The sequence below is a fragment of the Cricetulus griseus genome, chromosome 5 (assembly GCF_003668045.3).
Source record: "Cricetulus griseus strain 17A/GY chromosome 5, alternate assembly CriGri-PICRH-1.0, whole genome shotgun sequence".
NCBI lineage: Eukaryota > Metazoa > Chordata > Mammalia > Rodentia > Cricetidae > Cricetulus > Cricetulus griseus.
Window position 1 is genome coordinate 95126167 of NC_048598.1, and position 20654 is coordinate 95146820.

At 47.9% G+C, this 20654-nt stretch overlaps 2 protein-coding genes across 2 annotated transcripts; both read right to left on the minus strand.

Annotated features, from left to right (window-relative positions):
• Positions 1–430: 430 nt before the first annotated feature.
• On the minus strand, positions 431–6112 carry Cd320 (CD320 molecule). Its single transcript, XM_027418026.2, has 5 exons — positions 5910–6112; positions 3068–3193; positions 1475–1705; positions 1029–1187; positions 431–893 (listed from the first exon to the last, which is right to left on the minus strand). Exons 1-5 carry the CDS (start codon positions 6052–6054, stop codon positions 751–753), a joined length of 804 nt encoding a protein of 267 aa, XP_027273827.1. The 5' UTR covers positions 6055–6112; the 3' UTR covers positions 431–750.
• A 2951-nt stretch (positions 6113–9063) lies between these two features.
• Ndufa7 (NADH:ubiquinone oxidoreductase subunit A7) lies at positions 9064–20645 on the minus strand. The gene is made up of 4 exons (XM_027418030.2): positions 20554–20645; positions 19845–19894; positions 15097–15246; positions 9064–9269 (listed from the first exon to the last, which is right to left on the minus strand). The coding sequence occupies exons 1-4, from the start codon at positions 20602–20604 to the stop codon at positions 9179–9181; spliced, it is 342 nt and encodes a 113-aa protein (XP_027273831.1). The 5' UTR covers positions 20605–20645; the 3' UTR covers positions 9064–9178.
• Between the last annotated feature and the right edge of the window lie 9 nt (positions 20646–20654).

Consider the following 20654-nt stretch of genomic DNA (forward strand, 5'->3'; position numbering starts at 1 on the left):
TCCCTGAACTCCAGATCTTCGTGCCTTAACCTCCCCAGTGCTAGGATTACAGGTATGTACCGTCAAGCCTATTACTTCTAATTCTCCTACCTCCCCTTTCCAAGAGCTGGGATTATGGCCTTGCAACAACAGGGAATAGCCAATTTCAAATCAGGACTGCCCAGCTTCCATGTCATAGAAGCAGTAGTCCTGACAGAAGAGTCCCCAATGAGGAGACACCACCTCAGCTCTCCTCTTCTGTTAAGCCCACTGTTAACACAGGTGGACTGAACACCAGCCCCATTTTCCACAGGAGGCAGGTAGCGGAGGTCGTGTCTAGAACACAGTCCCACGTTCTCTTGGCTGAAGGCTCCCTCTTAGAGGGTGAAAGGGGATCCAGAAGAGACCCCAGGCTGCCTAGGCCAAGGGAAACAGAGGCTCAAGGCAGGCAGAGGAGGTAAAGAAACTTTAATCACCACCCATCAGTGTGAGCAGCAGGAGTGTCTAAGCCAGAGTGGCCCCATTTCTTGGAACCATCCTGGGGCCGGCCCCTCAGTCCTGGCTATAGCAGTTCTCCATCCAAGCTCCCCACAGACAAGGGGAATATCTGAGGACCCCCAGTCTCTAGGACCACATCTGGAGGAGCTTAAAATCAAAGTTCTCTGTGGCAAAAAGAGCCCAGGTCTCGAGAAGCCAGCAGCTGCCTACATGTCCCACTGTGGCTTTGCCCCGATCTGACTGCACTTGGGGCCAGGTGGTGACCACGTGTCCTCAGATCAGTGAGGTTTTCCTTTCTGACAGCAGCAGAGACTCCTTCACAGCCACCAACAGCCCTGATGGGGGCAGGTAACCCTGACTTCGGAGTCGTAACAATATGAGGAGGGTGGCAGAAACCAGGATAGCACTCAACACCCCTGTGGGGGGGACAGACAGATGATCAGAGAAGTGGGGCAAGGAAGGTAGAAGCTATCAATGCTAATATATTGGCAGCCCTACTGTGTGCCCCCTCCAAACATCCCAAACTCCTCACATGGGAAGGCCTATCTTACCAGCAGCTGCAATAACCCCATAGGCATTTGGGTTTCGGGAAGAGTCCCCAGCAGAAGCAACTGTTGCATTCCTGAGAAAGGTCTCATTCTCCAGGGTCACAGTCTTTGTAGTTGTGGCATTCTCCTCCTGGGAGATCTTGTCAGTTTCTGTGTTGGTGTCTGCAATAAGCCCAGGCATTAGTAGTTGAGAGGCTTAGCAGTGGGGTACATAGGGGTTCCAGGTGCCAACTCTTAGAACTCATCCTGATCTAAGACTGAACAGAGCTGGTGGATACTGAACAGAGCTGGTGGATGATGTCTTGTCCTCCACCACAAGGATGAAGGCCTGGGAGGATGTATGTGTTCACATTCTCAATCTAGTTACACATGGGAAGTTAACAAATGTCCTTCAATAACTGCCAGCCCTCCCCACCCACACAAGTATACCAAGATCCCAGGGCACATACCACAGCTGAGCTCATCACTGGAGTCAGGACAGTCTGAGTGGCCGTCACAGCGCCATGTGTGTGGGATACACATATCACCCACCATGCAACGCAGCTCACCCTCCTGACAGGGCTGGCGACTGCAGTTGCGAAGGTTGTCAGCGTCATCAGGACAACCACTGATGTTGTCACAGGAGCAAGGAAGGGTGGCCAGTGGTTGGCACTGCCCTTTCTGAGCACACCGCTCAATCCCTGAAACATATGGTCAATCAGGTTCCAAACATCCATGCAAGAAAGCCCGGTATAACAGGCAGGGTGGTGCATACCTTTAATCTCAAAACTCAGGAGGGGGAGGAGGGTAGGTCCCTGAGTCTGAGGCCAGTCTAGTCTACATAGTGAGTTCTAAGGCAATCAGGGCTATGTAGAGAAAACCACAAAAGAAAAAAAGGAAGCCAGTACTTCGGTTGCCCAATTCTCTCTAAATCTTAGCTTCTAAAAGCAGCTAGTTGGGCTGGAAGTGGTATCTCACTACTTGAGATACCTGAAGTGGTATCTCACTACCTGAGTGCTGACTCAGGAGGCAGAGCAGGTAGATCTCTTGTAAGCTTGAAGCCAGCCTGGTCTACATAGAGAATTTCAGGCCAGCCAGGAATACATAAAATAAAGTTTCCCCAGGGAGGAGTACATAACTCAGTGAGTAAATGCTTGTGGCACAAGCATGTGGACTGAGTTTGAGCCCCAGTATCCATGGAAACACCAGGTGCAGCACTGCACAAACCCAGTCACAATGTTAAGAGTGCAGAGACAGATTGGTCCTGGGGTGCTCTTGGGCCATCCAGTCTAGCTGAAACTGGAAACCCCAATTTTAGTGAAAGATGGTCTTAAAAAGTAAGGTGGACAGCAACAGAGAAAGACACCCAAGCCAACCTCTAGCCTCCCTGCACACACAACATGCTGGCAAACATACCTGCACACACACGTACCCAGACACACACTAAATAAAATTAAAACAAAAAACAAAAAAACAGCAGACCCTACGTATAAAGGCTTGCCCTACATAAAGTCTCTACCTGTTGCTCTTGTCAATCCCACCTTCCAACATCTAGTCTTCCTACAGTTTCCTCCTTTATTTGCTCAACTTCCCTACACACCTGCCTTAGACTCCAGCTCTTTTGTTTTTTGTTTTTGATTTCAGACAAGGTCTCACTATGTCGCTCTGGATGGCCTGGAACTCTCTGTATAACAATTGGCCTCAAACTTACAGACACCTACCTGCCTCTGCCTCTCACCTCTCTGCCTCTCTCTGCCTCTCTCTGCCTCTCTCTGCCTCTCTCTGCCTCTCTCTGCCTCTCTCTGCCTCTCTCTGCCTCTCTCTGCCTCTCTGCCTCTGCCTCTGCCTCTGCCTCTGCCTCTGCCTCTGCCTGGAGTGCTGAGACTAAAGACAAGCCCAACAGTCTAGACTCCTAGACTCCACCTTGCCCTGCTTTGCCAGCTCCGCTCACCCAGCCCTATAACCACAGCCTTTTCATAATCCCCACCCCCTTAACTTTTCATAATCCCACACCCCAGTTCAAGCTTCCATTCTGAAACCCCTCTCCAGGGACGGCCACTTACTGCACTCCTCCTCATCACTGCCATCAGAGCAGTCTGGGTCCCCATCGCAGCGCCAAGAGAGGGGCACACAGAAGCCACTGGCAATACACTGGAAGTTGTCTGTCCGACAAGAGTCAGCTCTGGGACCTGAGAGATGAAGATAAATGAGGCCTTGGGGGGATGGGGGGATGGGGGAATGGGGGGGCCCTCCCGGGCAGGGGGACATCCTCCAAGAGAATGGGTATGAGCTGCAATCAACTAGAGACAAGCCATGTAGGAGGGTACAGAAACTACATTGGCAGCCACCCTCTGCAGAGCACTATATATGTGTTGTTTGGGCCCTGGAAGTTCATACGTTTCACTAGGTAGTTAAACTGGTGCTACAATCTCCAGTCTATCAAAGCTCTATGAGCACACAGAGCTGGTGACAAGTCAGGACTCAAACCCTGGTCTCACTGACCCTTGAGACTCTACTGGGCTCCAAATGGCCAGTCTACACAGAAGACCCCCAAACTCGTGTTTAAATGGGCTGAGGGAGGAGTCATCCCCCAACATGCTCTGCAAGAGGCTCAGGATCAAGGTCAATGGGACCTATTCTAACCCACCTGCTCAGCAAAGAGGAGACTGAGCCCCTGGGCAGAACACCTGCCCAAAAGCCAGGTATGGTAGTGTACACCTATAATCTCAGCACTCAGGAGTTTGGACACAAGAGAATGCTGAGTTCCAAGTCAGCCAGGACTGCATAGGCAGACTCTGCCTTAAAACAAGTGAGCATGCCTAGTCACCAAGTCCTGTTGTCTCATCACCTAAGTTCTTCCCAGGTTAAAACAGTCTGTGTGACCTAAACATGTCACCTCTTAACCTAGACCCCTAGAACCTAATCTCTACCAGGACAGAGCATCAGAGCCCTCTCAAGTGCCTACTCTTATCACCCACTGGTCCCTGGCACCCAGATTCTCTCACAACCAAATCTAAATCCCTTCCTGCTTCATCACACTCACACTCCCTGCCTTCTCCTCAGTTCATCTGAGAGACTTGGCTCATTTCACCACAGGGCCTTTGCATGTGCCTCCCTCAGCCTAAAGGCCCTTCCCTCCCTTTCTTCCGCTCTATATCCAGGTGAAGGGGGAATATCTAGACCCTTTTGCACATTAGGCAAACATTCTGGCACTGAGTGATACCCCAAATATTCTCTGCCCCATCCTTCTACCCTACACCTGTGATTCTTCTGCGGCCTTCAGATCTCAGCTTACTTCTTGGGCAGTGTCTCATGCATCCCAGGAAGCTCTGCTGCCCACAAATAACAGCCCCTAACTACTAACAGAAGTCCTCCTATTGACTGGAAGGTCAGAGACATGGCCTCATGACCCTGCCCAGGTCAGTGCCTGACAGTGTGTGGACAAGAGGTCATTGAGTCCAGATGAAATATAAGCTTTTCCTAGACTCTAAACAGGGAGGCTAGGGCTATTTGCTGATCTAGAGGGGCAGGCAGTAAAGGGACCTGGTACTTGAACCAGCAAGAAGGAAGGTGGGGGGGGGGCTCTAGAGCTTCCCACCTCACACACAGGGCTTCCAAGACCCATTCCTTCCTCTCCCTGTGGTCAAACACAATTACTCTTGCATACCACACACTTGATGGAGCTGAAGGACCAAGGACAAGCCCTGGCCACCTTCATTTCTGGCCTCAAGCATAGCCTCCTCTCCATACCTAACAACTCACAGTCCTGACAATTCAGACCTCCTCTCCCTGACCTTCTGGATTTCCTTGGAGTGGGCCCAGAGCAGAGCAGCCCCTGCCTCATTAGGCAGTTTATCAGACAGGAATCAGAATGATCCATGATTCCTTCTCTCGGCCTGTTTCCTCATCTGTAAGGTGAACACAAAGGCCAGGCATCACGGTGCTCACCTGTAACTCCTGCTCTTGGAACACTGGGACAAGAGGACTGCTTGGAGCTACAGACCAAGCCAAAAGTGGGATGAAGCTGGTACTCTACAGATCCATAACAGTCTGCTAGATGAAGTGGCCCATACCTATAATCCTTGTGCTGGGGAGACTAAGGCGGGAGGTACAAGCTGCAGTCCAGCCTGTGTCACACAGTGAGACCCTGTCTCAAAAATAAGAGCCAGTGCCTGCCTTTATTCCAGCACTCTGGAGGCAGAGCCAAGCCGATCTCTAGGAGTTAAAGCCCACCCTTGTCTACATGGCGAGTTCCAGGTCAGCCAGAGTTACAAAGTGAGGCCCTATCTCAAAGAAACTCAAAACATAATAAAAACCTAAAACAAAACTACACTATTTTCCTATAGAGTAGCCTATTTTTCTGTAGCGTGTACGGTCCTACAGAACGGACATCCTGTTCTTGCCCAGGGCAGGCACCTAACCACGTATGGGGTTCACAAGTGAAATACACTCCAGGGCCCTTTCTCCCATTCTCTGGGGCAGGAATCCAAGGAGAAACCGAAGCTCTGGATGCTCAAAGGACAGCCACAGAACTTCATGCTCACGGCCGAGGGTTTCACGAAGCTACACACCTGCTGCAGGAAGGTGCATGGTAAGAGGTCAAACAAAATCAGAAACAAAGTTTAAGTCTTCCTGCCCACGCTGGGCTGAAGGACGGCTTGGAGGTGACATGAGGACAGAGAGGGCTGAAGCGGGAAGCTGGACACAGGGCAGCAGAAGACAGGAGACACCCCCGCAGAAGTCCCCTTAGCAGACACATCAGGCAGGGCTGGCTTTCCCCCACGCTAAATCCAATCCCGCGTGCTGGAGGAGTGTCTGAGACGGATGGGTGGCACAACCAATAGTGAGGCGATGCCATGGCGCGGGGGCGGGGCGAAAGAGGTGTGGGGACGGGGGGTCACTCACCCGAGACCTGGACCTGGGTCAGGGCAAGGGCTGGTGCCCGGGTCGGGGTCGGAGTCGGGACAGCCTCTAGACCTAGTCCAAGACCAAACAACAGTCGCAGCGCCAGGCCCAGGGCCGCTGCCCGTTCTGCTCCGCCCCGCGCCATCCAACCGCTAGCCGTACCGCTCCAGCCGCGACTGCACGCAGTCTGAGGGACGCGCTCTGACTCTCGCGCACGCGCACATAAAGGCAGGGGAGTGGCACCTGCGAGCCTCGGTCGTAAGTGCCAGAATACAAGGGAACGAGGAATTTACTGCTCTTTCCCAGCTTTTTTCCCAGTAGTCTGATGGGTTTGGTGACCTGGGCCTGTATTCCTAGCTACTCACTCTACAGGGTGAGGAAGAGGATCACAAGATCAAGGCTAACCTAGGCAATTAGAGGAGACCCTATCTCAGAATAGGACTCACTCAGGAACCAGGGGAATAGCTAAATGGTAGAACACTTGCCTAAGTAATCGGGAGGCTCTAGGTTTAATCCCCAGGAATAAGAGGGAAATAACCTCATCAACTTGAAATAATAAACTTCCAGAGCTATAAATGAACTTATCAATTTCGACCTCGACGTCACATGCAAACTGCTGGAAATATAACTGCCCAATGGTCCCAATGAATATGGCAGCCACACCCTGTGGACACTCCCCCAGCAGGTCCCTCCTCCAGCTGCTTTGGTGTTTTATTATTTAATTATCCACTAGAATGCCAGCTGTAGATGTGTCAGGATGTTGGGTTGCTGATCCCTGGCACATGCAATGAAGGATGGGATGAACGACTGAACATAGTTACTGGCTTCCAACCTGAGCTGTCTCATCCACTTAGATTCCATCCCAACCTGATTCTGTCAAATTCTTAGACTTCAGAGACTTTTTTCTGACATCCTCATCCTTGGGCCGTAGGAGATAGATACAGGATTGGCGGCCTTTGGGTTCTCTCATCCAACTTGCCTACAGTGGGTACGTTAAGTCTGTTTTCCACTATGGCTAGTGATTTGGGGATGGCAGTGCATAACAGCCTGGCCTGAAACTGGTGATCCTCCTGCCTTGGCCTCCTAAGTATTGGGGAAAGTCATGTACCAACACACCCAGCTCAGTGTTTTCTTCTTCATTGTTTCCCACAGTTCTACCTTCAGAATCTGTGACACTACCTCCCAGCAGGGCTGGGGACAAGTCACTGTCCCTCAGAGGGCAAGTTTTCCAAAATGTAGCCTTCAAGTCGAGAATTTCACGCAAAGGTTCTATTTGCAGATGGATGGCCTGTCTCCCTCCTATAAAACATTAAGGTTATAACTGCTTTTGGTGTGTATTGTCTCACCAATTTCTAGAGGCAAAGGAAGTAATAGGCAAACAGGATAAATAGGACTGCCCAGGAAAGGGAGGGGAGCATCATGCTTTTGAGGTTCAGGATCTTGGTGGAGGAGGTATCCTGAGCATTGGGCAGACCCTGGATTTGCACAGAGCCATGCAATGTATTTGCAAACTGCCCAGAGTGCACAGCCAGTTCTCAATGACCCTAAGACAATGCTTAGCTTCAAAGACGGCCTCCCAGAACTGCTTGAGAGGTGAGGCCACCCATGGACACTAACTCCTGTAACCTCAGAACATGGAGGCTGAGGAAGGAGGGCTTCAGTAACTTCAAAGGCAACCTGGGCTACTTAATAAGTTCCAAGTGTGGACTGGAGATGGAGCTCAGTGGTAGAGTGTGCCTCCCATCCCCATCCTATAAACCAGGGGTGAGGACACACACTAGTAATCCTACCATTGGGAGGCAGAGGCAGGAGGATCTGAAGTCCCAAGGTCATCCTCAAACACACAGACAACTTGAGGCCAGCTTGGGCTACGTGAGACCCTGTCTCAAAAAAAAAAAAAAAAAAAAAAAGAAAGAAAGAAAAGAAAAGAAAAACCGGCCAGGCATAGCAACACATACCTTTTAATCCCAGCACTCAAGGCAGAAGCAGGCAGATTGAGGCCAGTGTGGTCTACAGAATGAGGCAGCCAGGGCTACACAGAGAAACTGTCTTGAAAAACTTAAAAGAAAAAAAGACTTCCAAAGCCCTGTCTCGAACCCCCCCCCCAAAAAAAAAAGAAAAAAGAAAACCAATATGAACAGTCCCTGGTACAGGAATGAGCATGAATCATTCAAGACAGTTCTTAGCCCCAGAAAGAATTCAGACCTCTTCCCCACACAACTCCTGCATGGGATTTCGTCAGAGTCATTAAAATGACACAGAAATTTTCAATGCCACATATTGCCTGGGGCCTCTAGGAGCTCTCTGGTTGCCTTCCCAGTGGCCTCTGACACTGGCCACTGTTCCTCTCCCTTTGACCTCCTTTCTGAATCTAGCTTGTCCTTTTCCCCAACCAAGTCCAACATCGTCAGTGAAGCCTGCAGCTGAGGCATCTGCAACTCACTCTGGGACACTGACACCTGGTCAGGGTTGTGACCTTTCTCCCCTTGCTCTCAGCTTCAACATGCTATCCACCCTTTCTTGCGGCGGCAGTGCTGTTTGTTACACCGAGATAGGTTCTCAATCTATAACCCAAGCTGGCCTCAAACTGGCAATCCTCCTGCCTCAGCCTCCTCAGTACTGAGGTTAGTTAAGAGTCATGTACCACTACCCTCAAGTCAGTGTTTTATTCACACATTTTCCATAGATCAGTTACAGGGTCACTGCACAGGACAGCAATGATATTCACCTACTAGCTTACTACGTGCAGAGGTTTTAAGTGTTGATTAACACCACCCACCAAGACCTCATCTTAAAAGGGGGTTGGGGGGGCTGGCAAGATGGCTCACAAGTAAAAGTGCTAGCTTCAAAAGACTGGCATGTGAGTTCCATTCCCAGAACCCAAAAATGACATGCAGTGTGGCTCAAACCTGTAATCCCATCACTCCTATGGCAGGATGAGAGGAACAGAGAGCAGCACCACCCAGAAACTCTTGAGCCAGCTAGCCTGAAGTTCACAGCATGGCAAAAACAAAAGACCCTGCCTCAACAAGGTGGAGGGAGAAACCAATTCCCAAAGTTGTCCTCTCACCGCCATACACCCTGCAGCATGTACTCACACACCCTCACAGACAACAACAGATCCAATCAATACTAAGAAAAGACACACTGGAAGTAATGTGAGCTCTGTATATTTGTTACAAATTAGGTCACACTCTCCCCAGAGGAAATCCAAGGAGGAAAAGCAGTCAGGTGGCCATGAGGACCCGGCAAAGCAGTCTGGAGCAGTGTCACAGGTATGGCTGGTCTTTGGACAGCTCCCACCTCTTCATTGGAGGACCAGGCGTCACTGCTTTCTTCCCAGTGTCAGCCACAGCTGAGCTGCAAGAAAAAGACAAATCCTGTTAGAGCTAGGTCTGCAGAGAATACTGGGGAGGGAACTTTTTGTTTATTGTTTTCCATTTTATTATTTAATGAAAATAATTTTTTCTATACAACATATTCTGATCAGTTTCCTCTCTCATCTCATCTCCTCTCTCAGATTTTCTCTACCTCTCTCACTGATCCAACTCCATGCCTTCTTTCTCTTTATAAAACTGGCAAATAAAAAAAAAAAACTATCAAATCAAAACCAAAAAGAAAAAAAAAAAAAAACATGTACACACAGAAGCACACATAAAACCCAAAATTGGAAACCATAATACATAAACAAAATACCTGTAAGATTAAAAAATGCCCAAACAAAGCACTATGAGAGTTTGTTTCGTGTTGGCCATCTACTGCTGTGCATGGAGACTACCCTTAAGTGATTTTTCCTTTGCAAGCAGCTGTCAACTGGAAACAAGTACTGGGTTAAGAATGGGGCTCATGTCTAGCTCCCCTCTCAGTGCAGGTCCTGTGCATGTTGCCAGCCTCTGTGAGGTCACTGGATGTCAGTCTTGCTGTGTCTGTAAAGCACTGCTTCATTGGTGTCCTGCATACCTACTGGCTCTTTCAATCTTTTAGCCTCTTCCTTCTGCACAGTTCCCTGAGCCCTGGGGAAGGGGTATAATGAAGGCATCCCATATAGAACTGAAAGTTCCACTCTCTGCACTGTCTGGTTGTGGTCTCTGTGTTAGCAATGGGGAAGGACCTTAAATGCTGCAGTTACTTAAACAATCAATCTCTCTCTCTCTCTCTCTCTCTCTCTCTCTCTCTCTCTCTCTCTCTCTCTCTCTCTCTCAAGATAGGGTTTCTCTGTATAACAGCCCTTTCTGTCTTGGAACTCACTCTGAAGACCAGAGTGGCCTCAAACTCTCAGAGATCCACCTGGTACTTGGTCTTTCTAACCCATATTTCCCTCGTTTGTAAAGGTGGTCATGCCCACCCTGCCACTAGCACACCGGTTGGGCTTTCTGGATATGGAGCGCAGAGGGAATGTATCTCAGAATACCCAATCCTGTCCCAATGAAGTCCCTGAGCTGGCAGGGGCCATGAAAAGCTTCAGTCAGCCTGCCCTGACTGCCAGTCCAGAGCCCAGCCTTGAATAGCTGGAATCCTCCACCCCAGTGTGGACAGACTCCAGAGCAGGATGCTGTGTTAGGTCCCAAAGAAGCCTGGGACAACTGGCTAACTGAGGTACCTATAACATATCAAAGCCCACTCTGGAGCCAGGCTCCCTAGGCTCCCCTCCTCTTTCTCACCCACAACCTCTCACCCACCCCACCTCCACCCCACCCCCTACCCCCTAAACTTCTGCCAACCCTGAGTTTCACTGCCCTTCTCCCAGCTTTCCTTCCCAATACAACCCAGCCATTTCCACCAAGCACTCTTTTGGCTCCACTCTCTGGATTTGCCTCCCTCTCCGGCCCAGGTTCCCCCTCTTCTCCACCTCTCTCATTCTCTCCCCTCTCATGGCCCAGTCCATTCTGGCCATGTTCAGTCTATACCTTTCTGGATGCCTCTGGCTGAATTCTCCCTCGTATCTACAAACCTTCTCAACCAAACCTAGGAGCAGTCATGTCTTCATGTTCATTCATTGGGTAACGGTTATCCACTGTTCTTTTTCAGGGAGTAAGTACCGCACAAGCACTCCATAGCAGGTGTACACAGGCACAGTACTAGTGACATAAGGCTAGCCCTTGAGCTGCTGGAGCAGAGTATGAAATGTAAACAGACAATCCCAGCACTTAAGAACAGACCAGAATGGCCAGCCTGGTCTACAAAGTGAGTTCCAGGACAGCCAAGACTGTTACACAGAGAAACCCTGTCTTGGGAAAAAAAAAAAAAAAAAGACCAGACTGGGCTACATAGACCTTTTCTAAAAATATCAGGGAAGAAAAAAGAACTTAAGTGGCATGCACCTATAGTGCCAACTACTTAAAAAGCAAACAACTAGATTAGATACCCTGAGTCCAAGAGTTCAAGGACAGCCAAGGCAAAATAGTAATGTCTATCAGTACTATCCATCTCATAAAAAATATAAAGACAAGGCTGGGCATGGAGAAACATGCTATGATGACTATTGATTGTTGTCAACTTGACTATATCTGGAATTAACTAAAACCCAAGTGAGTGGGCACACCTGTGAGGTTTTTTTTTTTTTTCTTAATTAAATCATTTGAAGCTGGAAGACCCACTTCTAACCTGGATCTTTGAGGTGATAAGATAAACCTTTAATCCAGATCTTTAGAGATGGGACAACCCACCCCACCTCCTGCAGCAGCCTACATAAGGACACGGAAGAAGGAAGCTCTCTCTGCCTACTTTCTCTCTCATTACCAAGTCTGGATTTACAGCCTACTTCAGGATTCCCACCTATACTGAAGACCAGCTGAGATATCCAGCCTCATGGCCTGAACAACTACAGTGTTTATCTAGCATGCCAAAAGCCCTGAGCTCAACTCCCAGCATCACATAAACCAAGTGTGGTAGCACATCCCTGTCAGCATTTGGGAGTTGGAGGTAGGGGAATTATAAATTCAAGTTCTCAGACACATAGTAAATAGAAAGCCAACCTGGACTACATGCAAACTCTCTCTCAAAAAGTAAAAGAAAATAATAAGCAGGCTGATGGCTGGGAGGTGGCTTAGTGGGTAAAAAGTGCTTGCTGTGTAACCCCGACAAACTAAATTTGATCCCTAGGACCTACATAAAAAGCTGTACATGGTGGTATGCATCTGTAACCCCAACACTCCTACAAAGAGATGAGAGGCCGAGCCAGTTCATGGGCCAACTAGCCTTTAGCACAGCAGGAGAAACAAACAAAACCTTGCTTGAACAAGATAAAAGGAGAGAAGCAACTCCCAAAACCTGTCCTCTGACAGCCACACACTCTATAATGTGTACACCATTCACTCCATCTCTCTCTGTCGCCTCTCTTCTTCTCCCCTCTCATACACATAAGACAAACCACACACAAAATAAACATTTTTGGTCTTTTTTTTTTTTTTGTGAGACAGGGTTTTTCTGTGTAACTCTTGCTGTCCTGGAACTCTCTCTGTAGACCAGGCTGGCCTCAAATCCACAGAGCTCTCCATGCCTCTGCCTCCCAAGGACTGGGATTAAAGGCGCACATCGCTACAACTGGCAAACTTTTTTTTTTTTTTTAACATAGGGCTAAAAAGATGGCTCAGCAGTCATCCACCTTACTGTCCTTACAGAAGATTCAAGTTCAGTTCCCATCACACACATGAGGTGACTCACAAGAACCTGTAACTGCAGGGAGATCTGAGGACATATGCCTCCAAGGGCAAATGCACTCATATGCAGACCTACTCACATGTATTAAAAATAATAAAAATAAGTCTTGGAGCTGGAGCATGGGATATTCTTCCAGAAGACACAGGTTTGGTTTTTAGCACTCACTACTGACTGTAATTCCATTCCAGTTCCAAGGGACCAGATACCCTCTTTTGGTCTCTGCAGTTACCAGGCATGCATGAGATGCAAAGATCTATTTGCAGGCAAAACATCCATATACACAAAAGGAAACAGGTTCTTTTAAAGTAATCTTAACTGTTCTTTTTATTTATTTTTTCAAGACGGGGTTTCTCTGTGTAGGCCTGGCTGTTCTGGAACTTGCCCTCTAGACCAGGCTAGCTTCAAACTCAAGAGATCTGCCTGTCTCTGCCTCCCAAGTACTGGAATTAAAGGTGTGGGCCCCCACAAAAAAAAAAAAAACAAAAAAAAAATCTTGAATAAAAAGAAAAGGCTGGGGAGTGTCTTAGGATCTCAATGAAATTGCCTGGATGGCCCAAGCTGTTGACCTGTCTGGGCATCAATTCTCTATTCTACAAGAGTTATCAGGAATCAGCTCATTAAGGAAAAGCTATGTTCACAAGACAAAAGTACAATGCACATACTCTATCTTTAAGTGGCTTTTCTTTGTGACCCCAGAATTAGTATCTCACTCTGTGTATGCATGCTTCTTGGGGGGGGGGGGTCAATGTGGGTGTGCACATGCATGTGGAAGTCAGAGGAAAAACTCAAGCAGCATTCACCTTTTCCTTGAGTCAAGAACTCTTGCTTGGTCTAGAACTCTCCTAGGCTAGGAGGCCAGCAGGCCACCACAATGCTGAGATCACAAATGTAAATCTTGTAATCAGCTTTTTCCCCATAGATTCTGGGGGTCAAAATCAGGTTCTGCAAGAACTTCACCTCAGCATTTTTACAATAACATGTAAGGAGAGTGGGGAAGGGTTCATGTGTGAGTACATATACTTGTGGAATCTAGTACAGGGCACTGAATCCCCTGGAGCTGGAGTTACAGGTTGTAAGCCCATCGACATAAATGCTGAGAACAGAACTGTTCCCCTCAAGAGCATTACAAAATCTTAACCACTGGGTCATCGCTCCAGCCCCTTTTTGTTGGGTCTGTTGGTTTGTTTGCCGTTTGCTTGTTTGAGACAGGGTCCTGGTTGGTCTAGAACTCAGTATGTACACCAGGCTGGCCTCCAAATTGTAGCCATCCTCCAGCTCTGCCTTTTGAGTACTGGGATGTAAGATGTGTACCACTGCATCTGGCCTTAACACTTCATTCTTCATTCAATTTTTTGTTCTATGTGAACATAGAACAAAAAACATGCTATGTGTGTTTGTCTATGTGTATGGGTATGTCTATGTGTATGGGTAATTTGCCTCTGTGTGTGTGTGTGTGTGTGTGTGTGTATCACTTGCATGTTTGGTACCTGTAGAGCCAGAATAGGGCATCAGATCTCCTGGAACTGGAGTTAAAGAAAGTTATGAGCTGCCATGGGAACCCTACCCATGTCCTCTGCAAGATCAACAAGTGCTCTTAAATGCTGCAGTATCGCCAACCCTCACGCCTCATTCTCTAAAACAAAACAAAAATCGATAAATACAGCAGAAGAGGTTGGCTTTATAGACAGGATAGGGCTGAAGGAAGCAGAAGCCAAACAAAAAGACTAGTCAGTGCAAAGTTACCTTCCTTACAAAGGCTAAACCAGATGGGACTTCTGTATCATGCCAGCTAAAACTGGTTTGCCAGGGAACTGGCTATGATCTTTCACCTGATTTCTCAGAAGGCTAGATGAACATCTAAGCTTCCCAAGTGTCTGTTCTGTCTTGGCCTGCTGGATCTAGTGCAGAAACTCATTCCAGACTAGGCCTTCTATGACCTTATGAAATACTATTGTCACTCTCATTCAGTACCTGAGGATAGGAACCAAAGAGGCTTTTTTCTCTTGGGTTCCTTTGGGGTTCTTTTATCATCATCGTTATTTTTTGGATTAATTTACTGGGCTAGGAGCATGCCAGGGCACATGTGTAGAAGTCAGAAGAAAATTTGCAGGCACCAAATCTCTGCTTCCAGCACATGGATCCAGGTGATCAATCTCAAGTCATCAAGTTAGGCAACAAGTGCCTTACCCATTTAGACATCTTACCTGCCCCTAACTATATCACCCAGACTGACAAGAACTTGCAAACTTCCTGCCTCAGTCTGTCTGTACCTCCCCAACACTGGGGTCACAAGCACACTACCGGGCTTGGCTTTTTTTAATGTAGATTCTGAGGATCAAACTCAGGTCTCGGTGCTTACAAGGCAAGGGGCTTACTCCCAAATGCAGGGATCTCATGTTTGTCCAACCACCTAGCTGATAAAATGGGTTTGTGGAAAGCCCCTTTCCACGGCAGGGGAGGGAAGGCCAGGGGCAGAAGGAGTGCTGCAGAGCTGTGGGCAGGGAAGGGGAAGACAGAGGGTCCTCACCTCTCAGCTGTCTTGCCCGACACCAGGGCCTTCTGTGAAGACATAATGACTGAGGGAGGCACAACTTCCCGGCGGCCATCACGAGTGCAGTAGTAATTGTTGGACAGTTTGTGACTGGGGCCCACGGGGAGCTTAGGAGGAGGCTGCGTCCTGAGGAAAAAGATGTTGGCAATGAAACAAACCTTCAGCAGCTCTCATGCCACAGCTCATTTACAAGACTAAGAATCGGGAGCTACAAAGCAGGCTGTAGGCCAGAGGCATGCCATACACTATCACATTATATGCCTGGGTATGGGATGGGAAAGCGAGGAGCAGATACTTATCTCTATGAAAAGGTCTTCAAAACCAGGCTGAGGAAGGATGCTTAAGCCCAGCCACCCTAAGCCTCTACAGAGAACCCTTCCTAAAGCTCCCAAGACAAGGAGAGACCTAGACATGCTCCTATCCCCCACACAATGCCAAGTTTTGCAGTGGCCTTCCCTCCACCTGAAGGTGTTCAGGAAATCAGGCCAGAGTGCCAAGCTGTGACCACCCCTTATCCAGCAATTACAGTCCATAACACTGAGCCACAGCCCCAGATTACTCAACTAAAGTGGTTTCTCCCTGCTTCCACCCCCAAGACCAGGCTATGGAACTTGTGAGTTCCCTATTATCTCAGGAACCCTTTGAAGAGCCCCGCTGGGATAAAGGCTTACTACTCAAAGAACACCTTGCCCTGGGAACCTGTCCAAATCTCTGCACTTCCTGCCACTGTGTGGTCGGCTGCCAAAATTTCCTGTAGAGGGAAGTGGATGGGTTATATGAAACAAACCTCAGTCCAGCCTTGAGTTAAACTTTAGGCTTACCAAGAAATCTAAAGCCTTGAAAGGAAATGCTGAACTTCAAACAAAAGAGGAATTTCCTGGAACAAAGAGTGGATGTTCATAAAAAGTTTGGGATTTTATTTATTTGGCCACATTGTCAAAAAGTATTTTTACCTGGCAATTTTAAGTTCTTAAAAACTTGAAAGTGATTTTAGATTTTAAATAAGAAACATGTCAGTGTACTTGAGAGGTAGAAGCAAGAGAATCAGCTCAATGTGATCTTAGGCAACATGAGCCTATCTCAAAAATAAAAAATGAGGGGTAGCCGGGCGGTGGTGGTGCAAACCTTTAATGGGGGGGGGGGCAAATCTCTGTGAGTTCAAGGCTAGGCCAGCCTGATCTAGAAGAGCTGGTTCCAGGACAGCCTCCAAAGCTACAGAGAAACCCTGTCTCGGAGGAGGAGGAGGAGGAGGAAGAGGAGGAGGAGGAGGAGGAGGAGGAGGAGGAGAAGGAGAAGAAGAAAGAAAAAGAAAAAAAAAAAAACCAAGGGCTTGAGAGTGGCTCGGCTGTTAAGAGTGGGTGCTATACAACTATACAATCTTAAAGAACAGAGTGCAGATCCCAGCATACACATAACAAGCAGGGCATCCCACAAATGACTGTAACTCCAACCTCAGGGACCCAGTGCCTTCTCCTAGCCTCCGCACTCACACAGGCACAACCCCAGACACATAGACACATAAATTCTTGGTTTTTTTTTTTTTTAAGACAGGGTCTCTGGCTCTCCTGGAATTCTATGCTGACAAAGACTGCTAACCTCAAATTCTGAGATCCACTTGCCTGTGTCCCAGATTTAGGATTAAAGACCTGCACCACTATGCCTAGCTTAAAATTTCCTGAAATTAGCCAGGTGTGGTGGTGCATGCCTTTTATGGGGGGGGGGGGCAAATCTCTGTGAGTTCAAGGCTAGGCCAGCCTGATCTAGAAGGCAAACCAAGTTCTAGGATACCCAAGGCTACACAAAGAAACCCCACCACAAAAATAAATAAATAAATAAATAAATAAGAGCTGTTTGTTTTATTTTTGTTTTCAAGACAGGGTTTCTCTGTGTAACAGTCCTAGCTATCCTGGAACTCACTTTGTAGACTGGCTGGCCTCAAACTCAGAGATCCACCTGCCTCTGCCTCCCAAGTGATGGAATTAAAGGCAGTGATGGAATTAAAGGCGTGTGCCACCACCGCACAGCCAAAAACAATCTTAAAAAAAAATCTTTAAATTAAAAAGTGGAAAAGATAAAATGAGAAGATGGCTGGACACTGCATATAGTCTCATTACTCAAAAGACCAAAGGAGGAGAGAAGTACAGAGCTCAAGAGCAGCCTGGCCAAATAACAACTTCCACGACAACCTGAGTTGCACAGTGATACCCTGTCTTTTGAAGAAGACAATGGGGGCTGGAGAGATGGCACAACGGTTGGCACCTGTTCTTTCAGAAGACCCAAGTTCAATTCCCAGCTCACAACCATTCACAACTTCAGTTTCAGGGAGTCCAATGCCTTCTAGCCTCCAGGACATTGCAGGCATCTGGTTCACAGACATACATGCACACAAAACACACACAAAAAAAAATAGTAAAATAAAAAAACTTTCAAAGGAAAGCATAGCAAGATGTGTGCCTGGCACCTGTGGTGTTCAGAAGAAAGCATGAGATCTTCTGGAACTAGAGTTACAAGTGGTTATGGGCTACCACGTGGGAATCAAATCCTGGTTTTCTGTTAGAGCAACAGTGCTCTACCCAGAGAGCCATCTCAACAGCCCCCTGGCCTTATTTCTCCTATGGATATTGTCTGGAAGGGAGAAACATTACAGGGAAGTAAATGCAGCATGCATCTTTTTACTGATTTATTTGATACTTATTTATATTTTTTTTTTTTAATTGAGCCAGGTCTTTATATGTTAGCTGGAGCTAGTCTGTAACTCTGATCTCCTGCCTGCCATGTGTTGGGTTGGCTGGGAATGTGTTACTATACCTGTCCAGAGGGAGGGTCTTACACTGTAGCCAGCAATATGGCTCACTGGGTAAAAGTGCTTGCAACCAAGCCTGACGGCCTAAATTCAATCTCCAGGACCCAAATGGAGGAAAAAAGAACAACTCCCACAAGTTTTTCTCTGACCTACACGCAAACACACACAAACACACACACACACACACACACACACACACACACACACACACACACACACTACAGTAATTTTAAAAAGAAAAAATGACAATTATATCTATAAAAGAACAAACAGTATGTGAAATTTATAATTTGCCTGAAGAACGTATATACTAAGCAATAGCTTTCACTATCTGTACAGAGCAAAGTAAAAAGAACCAGTCTAATATCAATACCCAAATGAGTCAATAGAGGGCGCCCTTACCCTAAAGAAGCTGCTAATTCTTGGCCTGTAATTCCCTAGAGGATCTCATTGCGTTTAAGGCCAACTGGGCTACATAAGTGTATTCCAAGCCAACCAGGACTACAATGTAAGACCCTGCCTCTGGACAGGAATAGTAACACATTCCCAGTCAACCCAGCACATGGCAGGCAGGAGATCAGAGTTAGAGACTAGCTTGGACTAACATATAAAGGCCTATCTCAATAGAGATAGATAGATAGATAGATAGATAGATAGATAGATAGATAGATAGATAGATAGATATTAGGCAGGTAAATAAATAAATAAATAAATAAGCAAGTGAAAAGGTGCATGCTGCATATTCGCTGTAATGTTTCTCCCTTTCAGACAATATCCACAGAAGAAATAAGGCCAGGGGGCTGTTGAGATGGCTCTCTGGGCAGAGTACTGTTGCTCTAACAGAAAACCAGGATTTGATTCCCACATGGCAGCCCATAACCACTTGTAACTCTAGTTCCAGAAGATCTCATGCTCTCTTCTGAACACCACAGGTACCAGGCACACATTTGATACACTCGTACAGGCATAACACTTATACATGCAGATGCAGAAACACACACACATAAAAATAAATCTAAAACTATTTTTAAGAAAAAAAGATGAGTAAGAATTTAAGCTGCAATCCGGCTGATAGTGTTTAACATGCATGACACTGTCCCCAGCAACACATAAACCTGGTATGGTGGTACACTCCTGGAATTCCCGCACTTGAGGCAGAAGCAGGATCATGTGTGTCAGGTCATACTCTGGGCTACATGACAAATTTGGGGCCAGGTTGAGTGCTCCCCTAGGCTTCCACTGAGTTTTCACAGAGGGGCTCACTCTGAACCCAGCCAAGTAAGGTGGGGTTCTGCAAGTGCTAAAGCCACTAACCCCACAAACCAAGACTTTTCTTGTTTACTCTGGCATCCAAAAGTCTGAGCACATGGCAAAGACTCCACAATACATAAATGTAATTAAAAATCAAGACTGGCCTCTTAAGTGACTAAAGTAGTAACAGACTGCCTGGGTCTCATTTTCCCATCATCAGCAGCTCGAGAATGTAATGTTTAAGGTGTAGGGTCACAATGAAGACTGCAAATCTACCAGAGATACCAACAAATAATGCAATTTATGTCCTCACTATTCCAAGGCAATCCAACGAAGTTAAAAGTAAATTTCTGCTCCCACAGCCAGGCCAAGAAGGATCTCTGCCCAATGCTCCAAGGAAAGTTCAGGAATAACAAATCTGAGGTTGTTTTGGGGGTTTTTGTTTTTGCATTTGTTTGTTTTTCAGACAGGGTCTCACTACGTAGCCCTGGCCTTGATTTACTCACCATGTAAATCAAGTCGGCCTTGAGGTCACAGTAATCAGCCTGCCTCTGTCTCCTCAGTGCTGAGATTAAAGGTTGTACCACCATGACCAGCCTCGGAGCTGGGATTGGTGGAAGCACGACAGGATGAAGGGGGGTGGGGCTGGCAGAAAGCAGGGCCTGCTCACCGCTTGGCGATCTCCTGGTAGCGCAGCTGCAGCTTCGCCTGCAGGTCATGCTGTGGGGGGAGGAGGACAGGAGAGGTCAGACCGGTGGGGACCCCAGGACTGGGTTGGTGCACAGGGGTGGCCAGTGGATACGGACACAGATCCCGCAGAGGAAGAAGGCAGCTGGGCGGCCAGTGGCTTACAGAACTTTACTGCTACGTCTTCCGCCTTTCCAGGGCTCGAACGTTAAAAAGCCTCCCCCTTCCTTTCTCCTGCCCCTTTATCTCCCTGGGATGTGGATGAACACACTGGGCATGCTTGCCCTAACATGGAAACGCTCGCTTGCCCCGAACACGCCAGCAGGTGCTTGCTGACCTCCCTTCTTGAACCCTGACTTGCCCATCTCCAGGCTCGCCTCTCTCCCCGACCTTTTCGTTTCCTTCCGAAACCTAAAACCCCGTCCTCGGCTTCCCTAAATAGGAGGAAGGTGCGGCCACAGGATCCAAAGCTAAGATGCGGGGACGAGGAGACGCCGGACCCGGAGGGCAGGGCGGGCAGGAGGCGGCTAAAGCCTGGTGATCCGCAGCCCAGCTACGGGGACAAGGCAATCAATCCCAGGAGAAGCCGGCCTCGAGTCCCGGGCTAGTGGCGCCACAACCGAGGGACCCTGCACTTCCCCACTGATCTACGGAGACTTCGTGAAGCGGGAGAGGATTGGGGGAACACGCACCCCAGACGCCCAGTTGCGCAGCCTCTGGATGGCGCGCGTAGCAGACGCCATTTCTCTTCCGCTCCGAAGGACGCCGGTGACGGCTCTGCCCCCGGGACTGC

What these genes read in the sequence shown, in the direction of transcription:
- Cd320 (XM_027418026.2), bottom strand. Translation starts at nt 6,054, where the DNA reads ATGGCGCGGGGCGGAGCAGAACGGGCAGCGGCCCTGGGCCTGGCGCTG. An exon ending in GACCCAGGTCCAGGTCTCGG is followed by an intron (nt 3,194 to 5,909) that starts GTGAGTGACCCC and finishes TTCATCTCTCAG; the next exon opens with GTCCCAGAGCTGACTCTTGT. An exon ending in TGGGGTTATTGCAGCTGCTG is followed by an intron (nt 894 to 1,028) that starts GTAAGATAGGCC and finishes TCCCCCCCACAG; the next exon opens with GGGTGTTGAGTGCTATCCTG.
- Ndufa7 (XM_027418030.2), bottom strand. Translation starts at nt 20,604, where the DNA reads ATGGCGTCTGCTACGCGCGCCATCCAGAGGCTGCGCAACTGGGCGTCT. An exon ending in TACCAGGAGATCGCCAAGCG is followed by an intron (nt 15,247 to 19,844) that starts GTGAGCAGGCCC and finishes CTTTTTCCTCAG; the next exon opens with GACGCAGCCTCCTCCTAAGC. An exon ending in TCGGGCAAGACAGCTGAGAG is followed by an intron (nt 9,270 to 15,096) that starts GTGAGGACCCTC and finishes TTTTTCTTGCAG; the next exon opens with CTCAGCTGTGGCTGACACTG.